The 24,046-nt window shown below is 38.7% G+C and overlaps 4 protein-coding genes across 10 annotated transcripts; 3 read left to right on the top strand and 1 right to left on the bottom strand.

The window, feature by feature from the left end:
- Positions 1-63: 63 nt before the first annotated feature.
- Positions 64-10,824, top strand: cracr2b (calcium release activated channel regulator 2B). 4 transcript variants are annotated; one of them, XM_078257092.1, is made up of 18 exons: positions 64-147; positions 2,690-3,084; positions 3,162-3,273; positions 3,611-3,758; positions 4,300-4,446; positions 4,570-4,660; positions 4,756-4,851; positions 4,935-5,122; positions 6,547-6,618; positions 6,722-6,776; positions 7,624-7,703; positions 7,811-7,931; positions 8,140-8,266; positions 8,819-8,900; positions 9,068-9,182; positions 9,428-9,535; positions 9,649-9,725; positions 10,559-10,824. In XM_078257092.1, exons 2-18 carry the CDS (start codon positions 2,827-2,829, stop codon positions 10,641-10,643), a joined length of 1,962 nt encoding a protein of 653 aa, XP_078113218.1. In that variant the 5' UTR covers positions 64-147; positions 2,690-2,826; the 3' UTR covers positions 10,644-10,824. The 4 variants fall into 4 exon arrangements, 3 of the variants coding, with proteins under 3 accessions (XP_078113218.1, XP_078113220.1, XP_078113219.1); XM_078257093.1 differs by having other exon boundaries at positions 92-147; positions 2,825-3,084; XR_013502381.1 differs by lacking the exon at positions 10,559-10,824 and having other exon boundaries at positions 9,068-9,253.
- A 78-nt stretch (positions 10,825-10,902) lies between these two features.
- cd151 (CD151 molecule) lies at positions 10,903-15,508 on the top strand. Of its 4 annotated transcripts, XM_078257097.1 has the most exons (9): positions 10,903-11,142; positions 11,620-11,679; positions 12,054-12,138; positions 12,838-13,029; positions 13,696-13,770; positions 14,506-14,610; positions 14,829-14,984; positions 15,067-15,153; positions 15,301-15,508. In XM_078257097.1, exons 3-9 carry the CDS (start codon positions 12,055-12,057, stop codon positions 15,358-15,360), a joined length of 759 nt encoding a protein of 252 aa, XP_078113223.1. In that variant the 5' UTR covers positions 10,903-11,142; positions 11,620-11,679; position 12,054; the 3' UTR covers positions 15,361-15,508. The 4 variants fall into 4 exon arrangements, with proteins under 4 accessions (XP_078113223.1, XP_078113224.1, XP_078113225.1 ...); XM_078257098.1 differs by lacking the exon at positions 11,620-11,679; XM_078257099.1 differs by lacking the exon at positions 13,696-13,770.
- Positions 15,509-15,893: 385 nt separating this feature from the next.
- gatd1 (glutamine amidotransferase class 1 domain containing 1) lies at positions 15,894-18,368 on the top strand. Its single transcript, XM_078257101.1, has 7 exons — positions 15,894-16,073; positions 16,363-16,439; positions 16,961-17,066; positions 17,148-17,255; positions 17,340-17,431; positions 17,524-17,617; positions 17,711-18,368. Exons 1-7 carry the CDS (start codon positions 16,025-16,027, stop codon positions 17,824-17,826), a joined length of 642 nt encoding a protein of 213 aa, XP_078113227.1. The 5' UTR covers positions 15,894-16,024; the 3' UTR covers positions 17,827-18,368.
- On the bottom strand, positions 17,861-23,965 carry chid1 (chitinase domain containing 1). The gene is made up of 12 exons (XM_078257096.1): positions 23,541-23,965; positions 23,206-23,349; positions 21,145-21,277; positions 21,017-21,061; positions 20,790-20,896; positions 20,641-20,702; positions 20,436-20,525; positions 20,238-20,339; positions 19,977-20,126; positions 18,989-19,069; positions 18,851-18,893; positions 17,861-18,727 (listed from the first exon to the last, which is right to left on the bottom strand). The coding sequence occupies exons 1-12, from the start codon at positions 23,643-23,645 to the stop codon at positions 18,629-18,631; spliced, it is 1,161 nt and encodes a 386-aa protein (XP_078113222.1). The 5' UTR covers positions 23,646-23,965; the 3' UTR covers positions 17,861-18,628.
- Between the last annotated feature and the right edge of the window lie 81 nt (positions 23,966-24,046).

The raw sequence follows: 24,046 nt of genomic DNA, 5'->3' as shown, positions 1-24,046 counted from the left end.
TCGCGGGCTACATCAAACATTACGGTAAACTTCCACCATACACGGTGCTCACTGCCACCCAGCGGCTAACGTCAGTACGTGACTGAAGTACGTTACTCTGTGAGCTGACTCCTGTAGTTGTAGACACCTGCGTCCAGTACACTATAGGTGAGTAGTCAAAGTTTCTACGCTGAATTAATATACAAATACAGTAATGTAGGTTGTTTACAGAAATTAAGACAGCGTTTATGTTCATGCTCCCCGCTATGGTGAATTAACAACGGACTAAGTGTTGTGTGGGGTTCTTTTCTTCTTTAATAATAACGTTACATTACTTAATGCTCTTGGTTTGGTTTACCTCAACTAACTACAAGGCTCCAACAGTAGTTGCATGTAACGTTAAGCCATTTTATTCACTGTCGGTTTCCGAGCTGAATTTCAGTCTAGCTAATCTGCATTTCACATACTGTCTATTTAACTTAAGTTACTGTTGATCAGAGCTGTCATAGTTTTTTCAAGCAGCATATGTTCTCATAGTCAGACGGTCTTATGTTGACACAAAGTGTAGGACTTTTTTAAGTTTGAGTGACAGTTTTGTAGCCTATAACATGTTGTACACTTTGTAAATGTACTTTCCCTGACTCCACATTTCTTCACACACCGACCTTGCTAAATAGTGTGGAGTTTATTTGACCTTTGGCATGGCTGTTGGCTAACTGACATACAAAATATAATGTTTACATAGTTTCTTATCTGCTATCCCAGCACATATCTCTTATGTTATGAGGACGTTTTGATCTTTATAGATCATCAGAAAGAAGCTTTCTAGCTATTATCAGTGCATGATTTTTAGGTATTGGTTTTATGATCATAGATTCCATGACAGGAGAGATAGGAAGAAGGAGGGGTAATATTTAATTTAACACTGACACAGAATTCGACATCCGGAAATATCTTTGTTTCTAATTCTATTTAAATTAAACTATTTGATTTAATTCCTTCCTTAATTCCTTCCTTCCTGTGTAATAGAAATGCCATCTAACCTGAAGACTGATTATGTGTAATGCTTGTTGTATGCGTCATAAATCACTGCTTTATGAATGTTCATGATATTGTGGCATATTTTCCCAGTAGTAAAATGTGTTTGCAATTGTGGTATTTCTGAAAATGCAAACAACTGCAAATGTTTTATTTGCATTGCCTCTCCCCTGGCTATCACCCTCCCCTTCGAGTACACACAAACTCTTCTCACATGACACCATCCTGTTTTTTACCCTGGAAACATCCTGGTGCAAAGTCATGGGCGCTACTAGCAGTGGCAGCATCAAATTTATTTAAGTTTCCCTCATCTAAATAACACCTGATCACAGCAGCTGTAGATAATGTGTAGAGTCACAGCTTAGTTTGTTCTGCACCTCATGTTTGACAAGGGAGGACCTGTAGTGTCAGGTTCTCATAATATCTTGCAGCACTAAGAGAGAAGATCCAAAGTGTCTTTTAATTTATTCTGGTTCATCAAGAAAGTACAGTGCTGCTCATGAGTTTAGGAATCATCTTTTGGAAATTGATCTGAATGCCTTAATTACAAAATTAGGAAAAATCCAACCTTTAAGGACACCAATTTTCTTTGTGAATGAATAATGTATCGTAAATAAATAAATGTTCTTCCCTAAAATACAGGGAGCATAAGTAAGTACACCCCTATGTTAAATTCCCATAGAGGCAGGCAGATTTTTATTTTTAAAGGCCAGTTATTTCATCGCCCCACATCATCACATACCCTAGAGATTGGCATGGTTTTATTTCAGTTAGCCTAATAGTTTGATTTGCATTGAGAGATGATTTTATGGAAAGTACCCCATGCCAATCTCTAGGTATGGTGAAGGGTATGTGATGATGTGGGGCTATTTTAATTCCAAAGGCCAAGGGAACTTTATCAGGATGCATAGTATCCTGGATCCATGAAATAACTGTCCTTTAAAAATACAAATCTGCATGTCTCTTACGTATGCCCCCTGTATTTTAAGGAAGAACATTTATTTAATTACGATACATTATTCATTCACACAGAAAATTTGTGTCCTTAAAGGTTGGATTTTTCCTATTTTTTTAATTAAGGCATTAAGATCAATTTCCAAAAGATGATTTTTTTATTCTTCTTTTTAGTCAACTTTAGCATGGATTCATAAACTTATGAGCAGCACTGTAAAATCAGAATCAGAAAAGCTTTATTGCCAAGTACGTTTTTTACACATATAAGGAATTTGTTTTGGTGTTGTAGGTGCATGTCAGCAAATGTCTCTGATTATTACTCCGACTGGTAGTACAATGATGATAACTGAGACGTCTCATTAGGGCTGTAACTAATAATGATCTTTCATTATTGAGTAAACTGCCTATCATTCTTTCCAATAGTTTAGTCTATGACATGTCAAAAATAGGGATAAACATGCCCGTCACAACCTCCTACTGTAGAGACCACAGAGACGTCTTTAAATAGCTTCTTTTTGTTTGACCAAAAGTCAAAAATTCAAAGATATTGAGTTTACAATGATACAGTAGCCTATATGAAAAAGAAAAGCAGTGCATCCTCTCATTTGAGAAGCTAGAACCAGAGAATGGTTGGCATGTTTTCTTTTTATGGTTTAAAAACATGACTGAATCGATTATCAAAATAATTGCAGATTATTTGTCATGTTTCATGTTTCAGCTCTACTTCTCATGACTCCCAGACAAGTAAAGTGAAGCATTTAATACCAAATGACATACTGAGACGTCAACAAGTATATAAGATATAATGAAACACACAGCAACTCCCCACCCATACTTGCCGGCCTCTCTGCAGTAATGTCTAAGTGGCTGAATGATGGCGAAGTGCTGGTGGGTCAAGGCAGTGGTGAGGCAGTACCAGTAAGCCCCAGATCGCGGGGCCTATCAGCTGGGAGCCTAAGGCCAGGCTGGGGTACATGCAGTCCACTGGCTTCACCCAGAGCCAGAGAGGCAGTGCCAGGAAGCCCGCTGGCAGAGACCATGGGCAAGGCCAAGGAGCTGTTTGTGCTGTGTGACAAAGAGGGGAAAGGGTTCATCACAAAGCGGGATATGCAGGTGAGCAGCCTATGTGGTAGAATAACAAAATTTAGGCTGACTGTGGAGTCTTGAACTTTCTATGTTCATCTGTTCAGAGGCTAGAAGTGGAGTTGCCGCTGTCTCCTGAACAGCTGGAGACGGTGTTTGAGAGTCTGGACCGGGAGAGCAATGGATTCCTTACTCCTGCTGAGTTCAACACAGGACTTGGTAAGTGTAGTGTTTTGAGTGATCTGATACCACTATTCACTATGTTGTCTATGTGGAAAGCTGCTGTTCATTCATAAATGAACTCACTTTAACCCTTGTGTTGTCTTCTTGTCGACCATGTTGTCCCTATTTCAATGTTTTAGTCGCTTTTTCTAAAAGTTTTTTTTTGTTTGTTTACGTTTTGTGTTTTTTTCCAATGTTTTGATCACTTTTTTTTACAAATTTTTTACATCCGGTGTTTTTTTTTGTTTGTTTTTTTTTACATTTTTTTGAAAATCCCGAGGACAACATGAGGGGTAAACCAAATCCTCTGTGCCTCTCTCTGCCCGGGGTGCAGGTGAGTTTGTGGGGCTGGAGGACACGACTGAGCTGAGTCAAGACAAAGCAGAAGAGGATACGGACCATGTGGAATGGTCCCAGGAACCACCCGCACTTAGATTTGTAAACATACTGATGGAGCTGGGAGCTGACCAACTCTTCAAAGAGTAAGATCACTGTCATAGATTCATTGCCATTGAATCCCAAGAAGGACTATTACAGTAGCAACAATACAGTACCATCTACACTGAGTTTATTAGGTACACTTGGCTAAAATGAATGCAGTCTAATACAGAGGTGTTTCTGTTATTTAGCATACCTTAATTTTCATATATGAGGTGGACAAAAAACTAGAAACACCTCAGAAGAATGCGATACAATTCAAACTGCAGCCTCCAAAGTTACCATAAAGTTGAATGAAAAGGTTGCATATACAATATTATTGTATTTTATATATATATATATATATCTTTATTCTTCTCTCTTAAACAAAAAATGTTAAAAATGAGTTTCTTGAGCAAAACAATGCAAATCTTTGAGCTGGATAACTTTTACAGGAATCAAAGGATTGAGATGCTTGATGCACAGATACTGTACATATACAGTCTGTCACTAAAACCCAGCATCTTTTGTGATGTAAGTGAGTGATGTTGTGTTGTTAAGGTTAGATATCATCAGGTGCTTTAACAGTTGTGTGTTGTGTGTCAGTCAGCAGGAGCTCTCTTCTCTGTGGTGTGAACTCCAGAGAGACAGACCAGAGCTGCTGAGTGTCCTGGACGGCGTTCTGATCCATGCAGTGTCCCTTTTACAGGACTCCATCAGAGAGAGAGATAGTCTGGAACAAGCTCTACGCAGGTCCCAGCCTCCTTCCACTGTCCTCTGCACATGAAACAGCTCATTGTGCCGTATTTAAGCGTGAGTATTCCTATTGTGTTGAGTTTTCTAAAATCATTCAACTGTAATTTCTTTCTGTTTTAGACGGGAGAGTGAACATGATCAGGTTGTTCGGTCCATATATGAAGAAATGGAAAACCAAATCATAGAGGAGAGAGAGAAACGCCTGTCTCAGGTACAGACGTGTGCTGTTTAGTCCAGCCTTTGCGCCATTTAATTAACAAAAGTGATCCTCATAATAGCATTGAATGAATGTATTATAAAATCAAGGACAGTATTGGACAGAAGCAGAGAGGGCAACAACTTGAGGAGGAGCTGAAGATGCAGGAGCAAGAGTTGGCGAATACATTGACCCAACAGAAAGAGGTAGGCGTCCAGATAGTACTAATGTTATTTCTAAAGAGTTTTAGTCTAATGAGTGAATCAACAGGACCTGTCTTTGTCCTAAGCTGGAGATCAGAATCCGGCAGCTGAGCTGTGAACAGGCAAACATTAAGGAGCAGAACCAGCAGCTGCGGAGCCTCAACACCCAGTTACAGGAGCAGGTGGAGAGCAGCAGAGAGCAGCTGCAGGCCGCTCTGGGACAGCTCAGCCTGCTACAGCTCAGCACTGCCCAGGAACAAGTGGCCAGACAGAGGTGAGTGGCTAACAGCACGAGAAGCTGCATGAATGTCCCGATTATAAGATCAGAAATGCACGTCATCAATACACTGTCTCTCCTTGTGGTATGGCTGAACATATTTTTGTTACTATAAATAATAATAATGCTGATCATTTTATTTCAATAGCACTTCATGAAACAGAAAGAAAACGCTTGACTGCTTTGCTATAAAGAAAAACAAAAACATAATAAACACATGGGAGTCATCTGATCTCTTTCCAATGCCAGTCAAACTATCTGCAGGGGCGCCTGGGTAGCTCACCTGGTAGGGTTCGGTTCCTACCTGCAGCCCTTTGCGGCATGTCATTCCCCCTCTCTCTCCCCTTTCAAGTCTAAGCTGTCCTGTCAACAATAAAGGCCTAAAAATGCCCCAAAAAATCTTCATTAACAATCTGCAGGCTGTTAAGAGATTTTTTTTTTTTTATCCATAGCCAATGTGAGTTTAAATTAAAAAGATGCAGAACTTTTTTTCCATGTCAGACAAGGTTAAAACTACCCAAATGTGAAAAATAAGAAACAATCATTTGGACATCTTTTCTCAGTTGAGCGTCCCTGGCGGCTGATCTGATAATATTTGCAAGAATACCAGAAGTTTATTTAAGAGAATGTTGGAATGATTATGTATTTTTCAACAAATCCCACGAAAAGACCAAACCAACAATGTGTTAGTCTGTCTCCCAATACTTTCCTACCCTGTCTGTGGCAAGGTACATTTATCCCTACTGAGGACATAAATATAAAGACTGCTCAAACATATATAGTTATTTAAAAGGTAGGATAAACTAAAAGAGCTGAGTACTATAATTTTTGGAAACACCACTTAAACAGAAATAAAATGCGATTTTGTTGGGAACTTTTTTTGTGTTGTGGATTAGCTCACCTGGTGGAGCAAGCGCCCCATGTACATTTATTTTTGAACTTATTTTAAATAACCTTGTCACAGTAGTTGGGGTATTTTTCACTCGACTACTATTTACTCATTTACCTTGGCCCTTTGCTGTATGTCATTCCCTCTCTCTCTCTCTCTCTCCCTCCCCCTTTCCCGTCTTCAGCTGTCCTATCTAATAATAATAATAAGATTTATATATTATATATAAATCTATTATATATATATATATATATATATATATATATATATATATATATATATATATACTATAAAAAAAATAAACTACAGTGCCCTTGTTCATCATAATGAAGGAACATGTTGCCCAGAGCAACAGTGAGGCTCATTGATTTGTTTTTAGTAATCTATGTCACAAATTATTTAAATCAGGCTTTGGCTAAATAGGCAGTACTTAAAAGGATCAATTAATTGTTGGTTTGGGGCTTTTCCTGGGATTTGTTAACAATACGAAGAATATAGAACAATCTTTACCAATGTGTTTGCTTCACTGAAGAACCGTGATGAAGGTGTCAAGGAACATGCAGAAAGAGAAGGACAGTCTCTTGAGACAACTGGAGCTATTGAGGTAAGTCCACACAGCTGCTGTCTGCTGTTTCAGTCACGTTTCACCACTCTAAACATCCGCCAGTGTGATGTTGCTTCTAAGTGATTTTCTCTCTTTGTGTCAGGGATATGAACAAAAGGCTGCGAGATGAGAAAGATGCCCAACAGTCTCAGAAGAGGGTTAGTCACAGACGCTCTGTCCTTCCTCCTCTGCCATTAACTTATTACCTCAGTGAAGACCTTTGTACCCCGTGGACTCAGCAGATTTATCCAACCTAAACTAAGTCTTGAAATGGCTTAATGCTTCATTCCATCCTCTGGATGATAATTATTTATATGGGCAGCTGTTATTGTTTGGTTATTGATTGAACGTGTGTTCATTGACCCCATTTGGAATTTTTGCGATGTCAGCCATTTTCTTCCCCATCTTGTTGATGTGGTCAGTGAAGTGAAGGATTTTGTTGAAAAGACATTTATTCTATCTGTGCCAATTTCAAAGAAAGAGTATTTAATATGTTGATTAATAATGCTGTATATTGCACTATTTATGAAGGTGAACTAGCAGGGGTCCTTTATCCCATCTACATTCTTAAATTTATGACATTTTGCCAAAGCTGTTAACTAGCTTGTTGTTTTTTTTATTTGAACTTCCAACAATCTCTCATGATCCAAGTTTCTGAACAAATAATTCACAAAGAAAACAACATATTCATATTGACAATAACACAATGAACATGAGTGACATTTCTTGTACTTTTGTATTGCCATATAATTTATAATCAAGTGTATTTACTGATAAATGATGATGTTAATGTTAAACTTCTTTGCAGCAGAATAAATGTCACAGTTGGACTGAATACTTGCCTTTTAAACATATTTAATCTGCCTGTGTGTGAAGCAGAATTATTATTTCTACAGAGAACACATTGTTACTAAATGTTCCTTGTAAACCTACAATAGCATGTCTATTTATACTGTAAAAAACATAAAAATCTCTTCTGCCTCACTTTCCACAAAAACCTTTTAGAATCCAAATGTCAGAAAGCCTTTGCAGAAGAAAGGGTCAATCATAGGTAACTACTTACTGCAGGACAAGCCATTGAAAAGGTTTGTATGACTAACCGCATCTGACATCACATTAATCCTCTGTGCAGTAATGCGAGGCAGATTGCCCGGGGATAGCAACTAATTGTGTGTATTCATTGATTCTGAAGACAGCTGAGCTCATCCAATGAGTTGGAGCAGGACAAAGACACAGAGGTGACAAATTCATCCAAGAGACACCAACCGTCATGTAGAGTCAGGTGTGAAAATGTTGAACAAGTGCAAACCCAGGTAGGGAACATATTAAACCTACAAATACATTAATATAACAGTTATATAACAACTGGAGACCTTTTAATGAGATGATACGCTGAGGTTTTTGTACTCTGCACAGCAATGATGAAGCACAGGTTAAATGTGCATCCTCTTAAACGCAGAAGAAAGAAGAAATGACATTGATATCACAATGTTAAGTGTGGTCCCTTTACTTGAATTTTAGAGCACAGTTGTCAGTCCTCAGCGAGTGTTCAAGGTGGTATTCCTGGGTAACACAGGGGTGGGTAAGAGCTCCTTCATCCAGCACTACTGCACAGGACATTTCTACAGTAAAATGAGCACTACAGTGGGTAAGCTTTTCTTTAATTATCACTCTTTCACAGGGATGCTTAAATGATTAAAAGTGTATATATAAGTAAAGTAATCTTATTCTTTATTTTATAAAGGACAACACACACTAATTAACATTTCTGTAAATGTGCCAGTGTTAGCCTGCTGGCTGATTTTCAACTGTAGTCCTTTGGCCAGATGGTTTTAGACCAGAGCAACAGGAAACAGCAAGACATTAGTACAGGTTAAACTATACAGACAGAAGTCAACAAGACACCATACAGACAGCTAGAGCAACAAATAAGCTTTAGCAGTAAGCCATGCAGAGCTACAGGAAGCAGCAAGACATTAGCACAGTTACACATCAACAGTATCCCCATTCAGTATAAGAAGCCATGCAAGCATCAAAACACAGCCAAGCAACACAGACCTGAGCCATCTTCTTGCACCGTTCAACCACGCAAAGCAGTAACAAGCAGTAATAAAAAGATGAAATAGGCTACATCACTCATGAGGGAGGCGATAATACAGCACAGGTTAATAGTATGACACTGGGTCTCTGTTTCTTCTAGGTATAGATTTCCAGATGAAGACTTTAACCCTGGGCTCCACCACCGTCACCCTGCAGCTTTGGGACACTGCAGGACAGGAGAGGTCAGATGTAAAACACATGTTTACCAGCCATGTGCTTTTTCTGTAGCCTTAGATATTTGACGTTATACAATTGGAGCTGTAGGATCTTTTTTTCTTGCTACCTAATAATAACTCAGTTTAGCTTTTTGTGGGTGTCGTTTTTTTTTCTTCTTCCTTTCATTGTTCAGGTTTCGCAGCATCACTGAGCAGTACTACCGGAAAGCTGACGGTATCCTTGCCATGTATGACATAACTCAATCCTCCTCTTTCGCCGCTGTGAGAGGGTGGATTGACTCTGTGAAGGTGAGCAGGTGGAGATGTCATGGATTGAAAAACATGCAAAACAGTTTGCCCCAATTTGAATACACATGCAGGTGATTGTCGTCAGGAATCTCTGTAGACACTAATGCCATGATAAATCTCAAATTTGATTTTTGTTGTTTTTGTTTGACATCTGTGTGGATAATGTAGTAGCTTTCCTTAACATTGATGTGTTTTTTGATTCAGTTTTCAAAACTAATAAAAGTGTCTTTAAATGTTTGCACCAGGAGAAGATGTGTGAAGGTGCGGTACTGATGCTGCTGGCCAACAAGCTGGACTTGGTAGACAGTCACAGCAGAGAAGTGTCAACAGGCGAGGGGCAGAGACTAGCAGAGGTCAGGCACACTCAAATGTTTCCGCAGTGATTTACTCACACTGCTAAGGATGGAACATTGTCTTTGAAAGAAATGTATTAAAATGTTGTTTTTTTACTTCCTGGTTTTTACAGCAGCACCAAGCTTTGTTTTATGAGTGTAGTGCCAAAACTGGATGTAACATAGAGGAGCTGATGACTTATCTGGCTGGGTATGGCATCTTATTTCTATCTGCTGTGTTGGCATTTTGTTTGTACACTTAATTGTCAATATATAAAAATACATTGTAATATGTACAGTATTGTCAAAATACACTTTGTTACCAGTTTATTAGGTATGCAGTCTAATACAGCAGCCATGCAAAACAAATCCTACCTTCATATTGGAGAGGTGTTGATTCAACTTTATAGTCAGTTTTGGGGCTGTCGTTTGTAGTGCATTTGAATTGTATTGCGTTATACCAAGAGGTGTGTCTAATAAGGGCTGCAATTATTGAATAATCTGCCACTTTTTTTAATCAATTAATTGTTTAGTTATAACAATAAATTGTTAGTTGTAATTGTTGGCATAAAATATAATTTCCTAGCCTGGGAAAACCCTGACGAACTTCCGGCAAATTAGAGATTTGCTCTACAAGCCACTCTCAGTTACAGCTGAGAAGGGTCTGGTGTCAGCCAGGCTAACAATTTCCCAGAGGCTCAGGTGAAAACCTGAAAGATTCAGTTTACAATGATATAAAACAGAAAAGTAGCAAATCATTACAATTGAGAAGCTGGAATTGTAAAATATTTATTGGCGATTAATTCATGTCAGTTATCAATTAATCAACTAATTGTTTCAGCACTATTTAGTCTACTGTCATGGATGTAAAAGGGATGCACCTCATAAACTGGCATCTGAGTGTAGTTCATCTCATATCATTTTTGTCATGAACCTGAGGTGAAGCCAGGCAACAGGATCAGCGGTGTAAACTACAAACTCATTTTTATTCTCAAATTTTGTGGTTTCTGCTGCACAATGATTCAATAATGTTCTTCATTTTAGGATGTTAGTCTCCAAGCATGATCGACAATGTGAAGATGCACTTTTACTGACTGAGGTAAAAGCTAAAAGAGGTTGCTGTACGTAAACAGAGGATGAAAGGCTTTTGAAAGACTTTTAACTAAAAACTCACAGGCCCAAGTCCTGAGGTCACCTAAATCATTTCAAGACACAGACAGTGACATTTTTCTGCAAAACAAGTTTACTGGTGAACAGTATCTGTAATGTTGGTTTATAATCCATCTAATAAAATATAGTTTTGATGACTCCTTTGTTGTCATAGTCTTTTTGAAATCTTTTGAACATCTTACAGGCTGTACAATTGTTTTAGAGCTCATATGGATGAGAAACCAGCTGGGGGCAGCCATGTACTCTATATAGCTTGTGAAGGGTTGAGCTGCCTGTTGTGCCAAAAGAGGACAGACCTTTGAGTAGGAGGCTCCGGTCTGAGTGTCAACTGAGTGAGGACTAAACGCTGTTGCAGTTGACCTTCAAAGACAGCAGCTCATTGACACTGGGGTTGGTGGGATCTGGGAAGACATTACCCCAATAATCTACATCCTTCAGGGCCCAACATCTAAAATCAGGTAGGAGTATTTTAGCCTCAGCGGAAAGGGAGAGCAGTTTTTCCATGACACAATGAGTTAAAAATAACTCTGATTATGACCATTAGGATATGTTGTTTTGCTGCTGGACAATTACACATTGAGGTTATTTTTTTCTAAATGCTGAAAAACAGCATTCCATTTTTAATGTGTTAAATATTTAAATGTTTTATAGTTATTGTCCCTTTACTCTTTCTTGATTTGTTTTATATACAGTATCATATACTATAATAAAGAGAGTGATCACTTATTCCTCATGATGCTCAGAGTCAACCTTTTTAAAATAGAAGCAGAGGATAGTTCAGTTGAGGTTAGGATAAAAACAGACTAATTCATAAAGAGTTAAAAGTCAACGGTATATCACTGTATCAGGTTCAGTTACAGGGATGGGGGGACATGTATATCTGGCTGCTGCATGGCATGTGACACAAGTTCACAAATATGTTTTCCCCACAACAGATTGGATTTCATCTTTTGAGCTCTTTCCATTGTTATACCAACTTTCCACAAGTTTGAAAGGTGCCACATTTCATTTTTGGTCTACAACACATTTAAAACTTTAAAAATGACATGTATACTGTAGTTGTGTTAGAACTCCACCCAGTAAATCAACTTTTCAGCAGACTGAAAGAGGAAATACCTGCATGGATACCATAACTGACTAGTCTCAATCAGATATAGCACTAAATGGATTCAGCTCGCCGCCATACGAGTATAAAGACAATACATTGTATGATAATAATCAGTATTAAAGGGTATGGCCTGCTCTCTGAGGATCTTGTAGGATTCAGCTGCTACCTAATCTCTAGAAAGTGTTTCATTTGGCAATGCTTTCCCTGTGTGTACATCAACCTGCAGTGTACTAACATGTACATTTACATGTTCCATTTCAGAATGGAAGTTCAAGGTGAAAAAACACTGAGCTGTGGGACAATTTGTCTGAAATATCTACTTTTTCTCTTTAACATTCTTTTTTGGGTAAGCTAACAAGGAAGTATTAAGATTTTATCTGTATTTAAGACAACAAAACTCAGTTAAGGGCTCTATTGGCTACTATGATAATTATGAATACTATAAGTAGTAATAATTAACTTTCACTTACAGCATTAAACATGCTTTGCTTCAGATGCCACAGATATTAATGCGGATTTTACTTTTATGATACTGAATCATTTCACAGCTCGCACAATTTCTATTGTTTCTCACGGTTGAAAAAACAACTTATTCCTTAGGTATATTCTATACAAAATGTGTAATATTCTATATGCTCTATATACCGGTAGTTTTTATGAACTACATTTACCCTATGATTTTGTGTCTGCAGTGCACTAAAAGCTACAATACATACTTCAGACAATCGTACAATTTATCTATATATCATAACATTTAATTTCAGTTTTTACTTTCTTAACTTTCATGTTCCTAACTTTAGGTTTTAAGAGTAGATTGAATCAGTTCTTGTAAAACTAAATATGCACTCAGATGTGAAACCCTGATTTATGTGCATCAGATAAAAAAAAATTAGCTGAAAGTCTCTTGAGGCTGACAGATAAAGAATGAGGCGTTGTCTTGTTTGCATCACCGTCACATTTTAGGAGCCTTCAAAAATAAATAATGTGGTGCATTCTTGATATGCGCATCTGGTTTGAGTTGGGCTGACAATGGTATTTCTTTCAGCTGGCAGGAGGGGCTGTGATGGCAGTGGGAGTGTGGACTCTGATGGAAAAGAGCGACTACATCAGCTTACTGAACTCCAGCTTCTACTCAGCCTCAGCTTATATTCTGATAGCTGCGGGGCTCATTGTGATAGTGACCGGGATCATCGGATGTTGTGCTACTCTGAAGGAGATGAAGAGTATTTTGATTGTGGTAAGATGGATCAGACACACAAAACACTGCCCTCTGGCCGAGAAATGTTTATTTCACTCCACCAAAGCTATAAAACCCCATTTAATTATGTGGAATCAGAAAGCAAGGAAAGACACTTTCAAGTTCCTGTTTATACACACAACCTGGTCTGAGTCTACATGTATTGAAAGTTAATCCTTGGTGACCTTCTGTCTTGTCTGCTTGCATTCAGTGCAGCTCATTAGGTCAGACAGGCATGGGTGTCAGATATAACAGACAAAGTCACGCAGTGTGTCTTTAAGAGTTTAGATTTAGAGTGCAGCTCATGCCAGAGGAATGAAGGGCATCACAGGCGCAGGAGTGTGTGAGACAGACAGACAGACACAAGTGAGAGGATATAATACAGAAGCAAAACTGTGCAAGCTCTGTGACGTTATGTCTATTTCTAAATTTACCTTGCCTTTACTGCCTTTGTAATGAGTAACTTCCTTTACCAAATTTTGATCTCTGGAGTAAAACCTTTATTACCTTTTATTCATACTTTTAATGTTTACGTCATATCTAAAAACATATTTTTTTTAGCACAGAAATGTACTGAAACAATCTGAAAAATGCTGGAATTGATCATTTTCATCTTCAGTTTATTCACAGTTGTGTTTTTGTTTATTTCATGTCCCTTCTCACCAGTATTTGGTCTTGTTGCTCTGTATTTTCCTGCTGGAAATCATTGCTGGTGTGCTGGCTTACATTACCTACCAAGAGGTGAAGTGCTTGTATGTGTTTGTTTATATTTGACAAAATGATAGTGACAGATAGTCCAATATAATATCCTTATGTATATTTCTTTATAAGTTCTTGTACTTTACTAGCTACCATTGCTTTTAATTATCACTGCAGCAATTACAAATCTGACATTTCCTTTTCTTTCTGTATATATTTTATGTGTTTTTTTGTCATTCCACAATCCCTTAATGTGATTGCAAACACCATTCTCCATCATCTCTATTTAAATATGTTCTACCACCCATGATGTCCCTCAGTTGCTGCACTCCCTGATGTGAAATCTTCTCTGCATGCCTCTCTGTGCATGTTCTTCATTTGTCCTGTTTTTCCATCCTTCTTACACCTCTCTTTCTTCCTCCTTTTCTTGCTCCAGTGTTTCCCTTTCTGCTACCAGGTAATCTGCTGCCACCTGTTTCCATTTAATATCCACCTGTTTTTCCTAACAGCTGGATATAAAATGGTTTGTTTGCACTTTGTCAGTCAAGCAACAAAACTATCTTTATTTACAAATGTATTTGAAGAATGCTCATGTAGAGCAGGGAGTGGGGTCAGAGGAGCTCATACAGTATATTTGGGGTTATGTGAGAGCATTGCACAGGTACAGAGGAATGTTACAGGGGAGGAAAGAAACTTGACCAGTGGCTATTTTTATTGATGGGAGATTAGCTGATTTTCTCCCGAGTATTCACTTGAGTGCTGCTTTCTGTCTCACAGCTGGATGAGGAGCTCAGACAAAACCTGAAGGTGACCATGCAGCAAAAATATCAGCAGCCGGGGGAGGAGAGCATCACGCAGGCTGTGGATAAACTTCAGCAGGAGGTGTGGAAGTGATACTTTGTTTAAATCACAGCTGAGTTAACTGCCAGACTGACAAAAAAGTAATGCCATTGAAATGACCACAGTGTCAAGTGTCAGTTTGATCAGATAATGTTACATTTGAAATGACAGTTTAGCCTGCATGTGAATACAATCCAATGTTAGTCACTATTGTCTCGTTTTTATTTTATTTTTCCCTCTCTGCACCGGCTCCCTCTCAGTTTAAGTGTTGTGGCAGTCACAACTCCTCAGACTGGAGAGCCTGTGTGTGGATCCAGGCAGCAGAGAACGAGCGGCTTGTTCCTGATAGCTGCTGTAAAAGTCCCAGTGACCTCTGCGGCCGCAGGGACCATCCCTCCAACATCTACAAGGTGGAGGTAGGTAGAGCTGTCTGTTTGGCTGTGGATAAATGATAAATTATAAAAACATCTTAATTTATTTCCTCTCTCATGCTCCTAGGGAGGCTGCATTATGAAGCTGGAGGAGTTCATCCTGAGACAGTTGTATATTCTCGGTGCTGTAGGCATTGGGATTGCATTTCTACAGGTAAAGCACTCCCACTTAGCAAAATACAAGTTAATATGTACATCTCTTTTAACGTTGTGCAAAATGCCAGCAGATGAAGTGTGAACAATGGTTGTTTCAATGTGCAGTGTGAAACTAACAAGTTCCTTCTGTCTTGTTTCCTTTCAGCTTGTGGGGATGATGTTTACATGCTGCCTTTATCAAAATTTGAATGAAGATCCGTACTGATTTTTTGATTTATTTGTTTGAAAATGTGTCACATCATGAATGGTAGAAAGTTTGGTTAGTTTTTTTTAAAGCCCCAATCATTCACACAGTTGTGGATGCAGTGAATTTGTCAACTCAAATTATGACATGATTATTATCAAAATACACACTAGAGCTGCTGTAATGCTGCTGGGCAGCAATGTGCTTTTTCTAAAAAATGCCATATCATGCATTAAATAACTTCCCTTTTATGTTAAGATTATGATTTGTGGATGAACTTGTAACCATAAAACACGTTTTAAAGAGCAGGGAAATATGAGCATGCTGTGGCTACATTTGCAATCAGTTTAATGTAGCATACACTGTTTACCAAAATTATAATTAAATAATGACTATATAAACAAATGTTTTTTGTTTTTTTTTTATATATAATTTGGTCAAATGCAAATAAAATTGATTGTCATTCATGATTTCAAATGGCTTTGACACACATATACAGTATCTATGCTTTCACATATTGTTTTGTGTGAACCTTTATTCTGAAATCTTCTCCGGATGTTGTTGTCAGCTGACAGTACTTCCTCCTCGAGGTTTTCTCTTGCGTGATTTCACCCACAATTATCATCTTATTTATTTCTTAAAGGGTACAAATATTTAATGTGGACGGAACACGGACATAAATGAAATGTCTGCAAAACCGACTTGTTTGATTGTGGCGAGTGCGTCTCCTCAAGGTGGGTCCATTGTACCAGTTAATAATGTAGTGAATAACACAGTGATAATTAGAAAGTGTAGTACTGAATTTACTGACAGTTATGTATCAATTAGAGCTTAGCTCGCGTTAGTTCTTTATTCATTAACCTGTTGGCTAGTTAGTTTTAAGTTAAGGATATTCGACACACCTTCACTCCGGACCCAGCGAAGTCTTCACCGCGGTTTAGACCAACAATCGTGTTACATTTTCTGTTGCACATACACTGATCTCTGATGCCGTGTTTAAACTGGTGTGTTTTGTTCCTTCAGGGGTGTCAGCAACGTCTTTTCATCAGTCATTCAGCCTTTGTACATCAGTGTTTAATCTCCAAACAGCCACGCCTGGGGTAAGACTATTTCTAACCCAACAAAGTAAATATTTTTGCAGTCAGTGGCCGACCCAGGCTGTCTGAGGGGCAGGGGCGAAAAATACTAAAAGGGCACCAGCTGCATGCAGCACAGTGCGCAGAACGTTTTCTAGCATGTAGACAGTGTTAGGAAGGATACTTTCAAAACGTATTCCGTTAAAGAATACAGAATACATGCCCAAACATGTAATTTGTAACGTATTCCGTTCCAGGCACTTTTGCTGCATTTAGTAAGTCTATAAATAGTTTTTTTTAGGAAATTCCTACTCATTCGTTCTTGAAGTAAAACATATTATGGTCTAGAAGTACTCCATTACAAGTTAAAGTCCTGAATTCAAGATGTACTTAAATTATGAAAAGTAAAATAACTAATTATGCGGAATGGTTCCTTAAAAGGTGCTAAAAATAAGAACGTAAGAATGTTATAACGTCATGAGACCTCAGCACAGAGTAAAGGAGAGCTGAGATGAAATGGGCCTAAATGTTTTCTTGAATTGCAGGGGAAGCCAATAGACTTTGTTGGAGTTGATGAAAGCACTGCTAGATGGGTGCAGGACTTCAACGTAAAACCCTACGCAACACCTGCTAAACTTGAATCTATCGATGGTGAGAATATTAATTTCATGGTCATTTGGCTATTTTTGTGTGTGCTGTTAGACTCAGTTACATCATGATGACCCTCTCCAGGTGCTCGATACCAGGCGCTTCTCATCCCGGACTGTCCCGGAGCGCTAAATGACCTGGCACACAGCGGCTCTCTACACCGCATTCTCACACACTTCATCTCTCACCAAAGTGAGTGTGGGGCTACTTTTAAAAAGCAGTCAGTATGTAATCTATATGTCTGGTGTAGAGACTAGTTTGTTTCTCTGTGTGCAGAGCCTGTTTGTGCAGTGGGACAAGGAGTTTCAGCACTTTGTTGTGCCACTGAGGGACAGAGGTGGATCTTCAGTGACTACAGCCTAACAGGGGTTAGTCTTCCTCAATAAAATCTGAAGGCAGTATACCCAAATATCATTATGTGTTCAATGTGTTTAATAACAGTAACTGTTTCTGGTCAAAGCCGTCAGTGTTTGAACTGGTGCGGAGGCCTGACTTTGCCAACCTACCCTTAGTCGTGGAAGACTTTGTGAAAGACAGTGGTGGATCATACACAGGTGAGTTGACCTGCACAGATACTAATTTGGTAAATACTTAATCAGCATTTTTTCTTTTTTTAAACAATTTATGTTTATCTCTTTGTTTTCCAGCAAGTCAAGAAGATTCTGTTCATGTAGTCATAGACAAACACCTAATAACTGGTCAGAATATGCAGTCAACCTCACTTGCTGTAAATAATCTAATCCTGCTCTCTAGTGCCAAGTAAAAAACCGAAAACATTAACATCAGGAGCACTCAAATTCAACTGCTTAGTTGTCCCACATTTATATTCATGTAATTAAAACAGACATTCATCTCAGACAGATATTGGAAGATGCTGGGTTTAGAACAGATGTTTGGCAACACTGTAAATACTTCATTACTTTTCAATGTCGTTATTATAAAAACCACACAATCAAATGTCTTGATACGAAAATAAAAATGAGAAAAGGCAGATGCAGTTTTGAGGATGTTCAAAGCCAGAGAAGGATGCATCTTCACAGCAAGCAAGGCTGCATCCAAGAGCAGAAATATTTGTGGGCAATGAAGAGCAAAACAGCAGAAGATGTCTGAAGAGAGGCTGCAGATGTGTGTGACACGTGAAGAGAAGAATATAACCCTTCATTTAAACGTTATACAGATATTGATGATCATGCACCCTCTATTGTTGAATGGAGATGTGTCACTGCACTCTGACTAAACTGTACAAGTTGAAAATGCTTCACAATACCGTCAATGAAAATGAATAAAACATATTGAAGTACCTCATGTCTGCTGCTAGTGTCGTTTGAATCAACAAATCCCAGATTTGTTCATGTAGAGATTTCTCAACACTCATGACCCTCAAAGATGTTGAGTCTTAACTAAATCCTGTCAACGGCTTGTTTCAGAGATGATGTGACTTAGAAACATAACAACCCAGAAAAAGAATACGTGCATACAGCGTTTGAATTTTTTCTGCTCCGTGTTCAAAGAAAAAGAAAAATCCAGTGCTGATGGTCCACAGGCTTCACTATCAAGTCCAACAATCATAGGAGATCATAGAAATAGTCCAGTCCTTGTCCTAATTCCCATAAGGAAATTCCTGTTCCCAATTCAGTAGCTAAAGAGATCCTCAGGTAGATTGACTGTAAAAGAATGTAAATAATGTTAATCTCCCCATGTAGCAGTAAACCTAATGAAAACACTTCACTTAATAAAGTGAAAGGCAGATGTTCATAAAATGATCTTAAAATGTGCAAAAGACTCGCCTTCAATGATGGATAGTACACCACATGCTTAACTGCATTGTTCCTGAAATGAATGTCACAGATCTTGTTAAAATATGCTGTTGGAAGTTTAAGATTCAAGCCATGATTTGTTAACTTTAAGTGTAATTAAATCAGTACCTCTTGTAACTGAAATAATGCTCTGCAGAATATTCGTCCCAGAGAAGTTTTGGCCTGTGTTCTCGCAAAATCTCAATGTATCTGCAGGAAATCAGAGACAAGTTTAAGACCCTGAACATTTTCAGCCTTTTACTACAATGTCATGGATTCTTGCTACTGTATACCACAAAACGTCCAATTTTTAACCAAAGAAAAAAAAGTTTTAGTTATTTTACTTGAGAGATTATTTATGTTTTTAGTCGCTGCTCTTCTCACTGGCTAGACAATGGCTTGGTTGGAAAAGATGATGTCAAATACTTTGGAGCACCAATCAGTTTAAAGAGTTCAACTTTAACTTTAATTGTTGCTTATTTGGACATAAATATTTTTGTGAATGTTAAGAAATAGTTATGATTTGAAAGTTTTCAGGGTTTTTAAAAGGGGAACTCCACTAATTGTACACATCAAAATCAGGTTTGGGGAATACTGCTGCATGTGGGGGAAAAATAGTATAAAGCCTTTTTGTGGGTCCAGAGGGCGCTTTGCGAAAGCTGATAACATTTCCTCAAGTGATGTCACTTGAGTCAGTGTTGATTGGGGCGGAAGAGTTTGAGTTTGATAACAGAGCATCTGGGGATGTGGAGTTAGAAAGAAGTGAGTTTACCCGACCTGTCTAGCCTGCTCCTCATCTCTGCTTGAGGCTAGATTAGCTTAGCACTACTAGCATATCTATTACCAAACTGTTGTTTGTCGAGTTGCATTGTGGGTAATGTAGGCACCAGTTTTGACAAGAAGAATGCCTAGAAGTTCTCTCTCGTTCCACTGCATCAATTTGGATCATATTTATAAAAAATAAAATAAAATAAAAAAAAAACGTCCATAGTGAGTCCAACAATGTTTAGGGCAATGCTAAATCGGTGGAGTCTTCTTTTAAAGTTTGAAATGTATAAAACTTTTATTGCTAAAATGTGAATAAATTATTCCAGCAGTAGTCACAGTATTATCTTACCTTCCTCCCAGGATTGGCTCTGTTCCCTGGCTTGCAAAATCAAGGCCATACAAATTGAGTCCAAGCAGGATCTTTTGCCTCCACTGAGTGGTGGGTGCAAGCTGGAGGACACAGTCTCTCATCCAGGGCAGGGGGGAGCTCGGGCCCGGTCTATTAAAAAACAAAAGCAATAAACCCAGATAATTTTAGAACATTATTCTTCTACTAATTATGTCACTACCTGAAACATTTCTACCACAATGAAGTGTCTGTGACACTCACCTGGCACCGCTGGAGTAGTCATATGTCATGAGGCTGAATCCATCGACTACTGGGGCTAACTCCTCAAACTCCTCCCTGCCAAACATACCCGGCTGCCCCACACTGATTATGGTGGGAAAGAAAAGAAAGGCAAAGGAAAGTCAGCACCAATTTTTAAATAGTATTTATAGTCCTTGAAAGCAAATTAATTATAGTCACCTTGTCACAGCAGGTGGGATGACAAGAATGCAGTCTAATCTTTTAGCCTTCAAAGTCTCACAGATGTGTTTCACAAAATGGACCAGCTCCCTGTATGAAGAATATTTTGCATGTTTGATTATTTGTATTGTCTTCTTGAATAACCTCAGACAAAAAAAGAATGATGGTCAGGTAGTAATACAGACGTGTTAACAGAATAACTCACTTTCTTTTGTTTCCTCCCAGCTGGCTCCACAGCTCCAACGTGAAACCATCGAAACCTTCTGTCTGCAAGGCCACAGCTTCATTAGACAGACGCTGGACAAACACAACACTGTTGCGAGTGAATTAAAGATAAACACAACACTTAATTACCTTTGCAACATCCACCAGCTCACTTCCGAGCTCTTCAATTTCATCTTCACTCCCCAGCACGCTCATGTAGTCCTGGTAAGACCAGCCATCAAATAACAGCCGAGGAACTGAGGGTAAAGACAATGAAGGAACTAAAACAAATGACCAAACAATAACAGTTTCATCTGAAAGCACTTGCACACATTAACAGATCTGAGTTGTGGGCAGTGGGGAGGACATATACTCACCCATCCGGACTTTTTTGTTCGACTTGCGTACAGCTTTGGCCCAGCCTGGACAGACAAAAAGACTCTTGTACATTAGTCAATAGAAAACACTTCCCATTGGACATTGGTCACTGACGTTGGTCCTCTACCTGTGTCATGATCGTGGAGTCCACGAACATCAAAGGTTTCAGGACCCCGTCGGCGGAGCTGAAGCCAAACTGGACACACTGAAGTTAGTTTAGCGCCAAACATCTTGGCAACGTCATAGCCGTGAGAATTCCACTGGAGGATGGGAAAAATAAGACATGTAATTTAGAGATGAAGACTCAAAGCAATCTACATGCAAATAATAGGTTCACATTAAAGGAACGTTTTAATAAAAACGTCTGTCTTAATACAACACCTACATTTCTATATCTATGTTGAAAGAATTATCTGCCACTGCAGTCATTCCCCTTTCACATACTGGCCCTAAAGTGACAACCTCCTTGTACAACTACAGCGTGAGAGACAGTTACATTGTGTAACTTCTAAAGTTAAGGGCCAGAAGTAGCAATTACATTCATTGTTGATTCATTTGCCTGCCATCTTCTTAATTAATAGATTGTTTGGTCTAATAAACCTCAGAAAATAGTAAAAAATGGCCACCATAATTCACAAATCTAAAATGTACCATCATATAAGACAAAGAAAAGCATCAATCTTTACAGTAGTGAACTGGGCATAAGCTAAAGTTTGGCATTTCTGCTTGAAAAAGGTGTTAATGATTAATTGATTATCAAAAAAGTTGCCAATTAATTCTCTGAGAATCGATTATTCAGCTATTTCAGCTCCCAGCTACCAGAGGTCTTTTTTTTGGTAAGAAACCACTTATTTTGAATAACTCAGACTGAGACTCATGAAGCCATGTTTGCTTCAGCTGAACTCTCTAAAGAACGAGGAGGACTGTGGATTTTGTCCCCCATCTCTTACATTGTTGTCAGGAAAGTAAAAGATCTCTTTACAGCCAGTTTGGCGTTTTACTCAGGTACTGTACTTAAGTACAAATTTGAGGTTTTACTTACTTTTTTACTTTATACTTCTACTCCCCTACATCTCAGAGGTAAATATTGTACTTTTTACATTTATCTGACAGCCTAAATGACTTTGCAGATTCAAATTAACAATACAAAATATAATCAATAAATAAATAATGATATCATTATATCAACAGGACTTTTGTACTTAAGTAACATTTTCAGTGCATGCAACAGTATATCTACAGTGTGGTATAACTACTATTATTAAAAGATATGTGTATTCCTAGACCTGGTAAACCCAGCCCGACCTGCTGGCGATTTGATTTCACCCTGCAGCTCAGGATGGAAACCTGTACGTTTATCTATCCTGCTTCTGTTACAAATTTGCGGGAACCAATCACAAATTGGCTTATCCATCTGGCGCGCTATTGGCGGGTTTAACACGATGATGATAGAGAAGCGATCAAGCAGCTTTTTGTTTACAACAAGCCGGCCACCGAAGCACAGCAACCCGTAGATGCCGCTGTCACGTCACCCGGATCGTTGGTCTGATTGGTTGAAGGACTATCCAATTGCGTACAGAGTCATTTCAACTATGCCCGTTGATAACACCTCTTGTGCAGAGAAAATACAGAGCAGACTCCCCAGACTAATGTTCAATCTTAAAAGATTGAGCTTGGTCTGGTGATAGCCAGACTATGTACTTCCTGTGTGTCAAAGGATAGCTTTTAAAATCCTATTACTTGTCTATAAAGCATTAAATGGTCTCGGACCTAAATACATCTCTGATTTACTTGTACACAACTAAGATTTTAGTTTCTATGCTCTCCACCTGTGGAACAAGCTTCCTGAATGCCCAAAGTCTGCTTAAACTGTCAGCTCATTTTAATCAGGGGGGCTCAAAACATTATTGTTTACTGCGGCTTTCCAATAAATTAGATACACAATTTATTTTTAATCTGTAACCACTTGTTTGCTTGCATTTGCTTTTTGTTTTTATTGTCTATTAAATCCAATGTTAATGTTTTCTTAAACATCTTATGTTTAATGTATGTCTATGCCCATGTAAAACACTTTGAATTGCCTTATTGTGTCTGAATGGTAATAATAATCTGAACCTATCCTAATGCTGTGTTGTCAAATGTTAAACAGCAGCAAGGGAGAATGTAGATATATATGTTGGTGACTTACAGGTGTGACATATCCAAGCACTGATCCTTGAAATGTTTTCTTGATGTGAGCCCAGTGTCTCTTTTCTTCCTTCACTATGTCTTTCCAAGGCGGGTCTGACACAACGAGGCCTCTCTCCAACACAGACAACTCAGATGGAGATGTCTAAACAGTGAGATAGAATAAAAAACAGCCAATTTCAGTGACAGATAACCATCATCATGACTGGACATATGACAGGCAATGATAAGGGCCTCTTCCTGATTCTGGAGGTAAGTCCAGAGACATGCCAGGCAAACTAGTGGACCTGTATCATACAGGTTGAGGTAGAGGTAGAGACTTGAAGTTGTACTCACCTCGGCCTCAGCTTTATGCGATTTCTTTGCATCAGTTTTTGAAAGAGTGGCACTGATCAACCAGCAGCATGAGATGGCATGCAGCAGGAATAATGTCGTTCTCATTTCCAAAAAACGCAGTGAACAGCAGTGATGAAGCAGTTACATATAAAATGGGTTAGCTCAGAGTCTGCAGGTTTGCAGTGCAAGTACTTCCTTCCTGACTGAGATCTGGTAGATAAACAACCAGCATATCCTCCTGCGGTTTGATGTCACACAGAACAACGGGCCAAAACGGCCCCGTTCACAATGCTAAAATATACAATTTATAACAAACAACCTGGTGTTAACTGTCGGGCGGTTTGTGCCAGTTTGATTGACAACTAATAAGCTCAACGTGTTTCTTGAGCGTCAACGGAGCTGGGTAACTTCCGCGCTGTGTGTTTTTCAAAATAAAATTTGTGTGAATGAGCGAAGAGTAACGTTAACGTTAGCTAGTCATCTGAGCAGATAGGGGGCAGTGTAGC

The sequence above is a fragment of the Sander vitreus genome, chromosome 8, assembly GCF_031162955.1.
Source record: "Sander vitreus isolate 19-12246 chromosome 8, sanVit1, whole genome shotgun sequence".
Taxonomy (NCBI): domain Eukaryota; kingdom Metazoa; phylum Chordata; class Actinopteri; order Perciformes; family Percidae; genus Sander; species Sander vitreus.
The sequence above is the reverse complement of the archived record's forward strand: the minus strand, read 5'-3'. Positions and strand labels throughout refer to the sequence as shown.

Bases quoted from the DNA above. Each gene is read 5' to 3' on its own strand.
- gatd1 (XM_078257101.1), top strand. From the start codon at position 16,025: ATGTCTGCAAAACCGACTTGTTTGATTGTGGCGAGTGCGTCTCCTCAA. The intron at 17,067-17,147 runs GTGAGAATATTA...GACCCTCTCCAG, and splicing joins TAAACTTGAATCTATCGATG to GTGCTCGATACCAGGCGCTT. The intron at 17,618-17,710 runs GTGAGTTGACCT...TTTGTTTTCCAG, and splicing joins CAGTGGTGGATCATACACAG to CAAGTCAAGAAGATTCTGTT.
- chid1 (XM_078257096.1), bottom strand. From the start codon at position 23,645: ATGAGAACGACATTATTCCTGCTGCATGCCATCTCATGCTGCTGGTTG. The intron at 23,350-23,540 runs GTGAGTACAACT...CTCACTGTTTAG, and splicing joins CGCATAAAGCTGAGGCCGAG to ACATCTCCATCTGAGTTGTC. The intron at 21,278-23,205 runs GTAAGTCACCAA...CCCATCCTCCAG, and splicing joins TGCTTGGATATGTCACACCT to TGGAATTCTCACGGCTATGA.
- cd151 (XM_078257098.1), top strand. From the start codon at position 12,055: ATGGAAGTTCAAGGTGAAAAAACACTGAGCTGTGGGACAATTTGTCTG. The intron at 14,611-14,828 runs GTGTGGAAGTGA...GCTCCCTCTCAG, and splicing joins TGGATAAACTTCAGCAGGAG to TTTAAGTGTTGTGGCAGTCA. The intron at 14,985-15,066 runs GTAGGTAGAGCT...TCATGCTCCTAG, and splicing joins CCAACATCTACAAGGTGGAG to GGAGGCTGCATTATGAAGCT.
- cracr2b (XM_078257092.1), top strand. From the start codon at position 2,827: ATGTCTAAGTGGCTGAATGATGGCGAAGTGCTGGTGGGTCAAGGCAGT. The intron at 4,661-4,755 runs GTACAGACGTGT...TATAAAATCAAG, and splicing joins GAGAGAAACGCCTGTCTCAG to GACAGTATTGGACAGAAGCA. The intron at 9,183-9,427 runs GTGAGCAGGTGG...TGTTTGCACCAG, and splicing joins GGTGGATTGACTCTGTGAAG to GAGAAGATGTGTGAAGGTGC.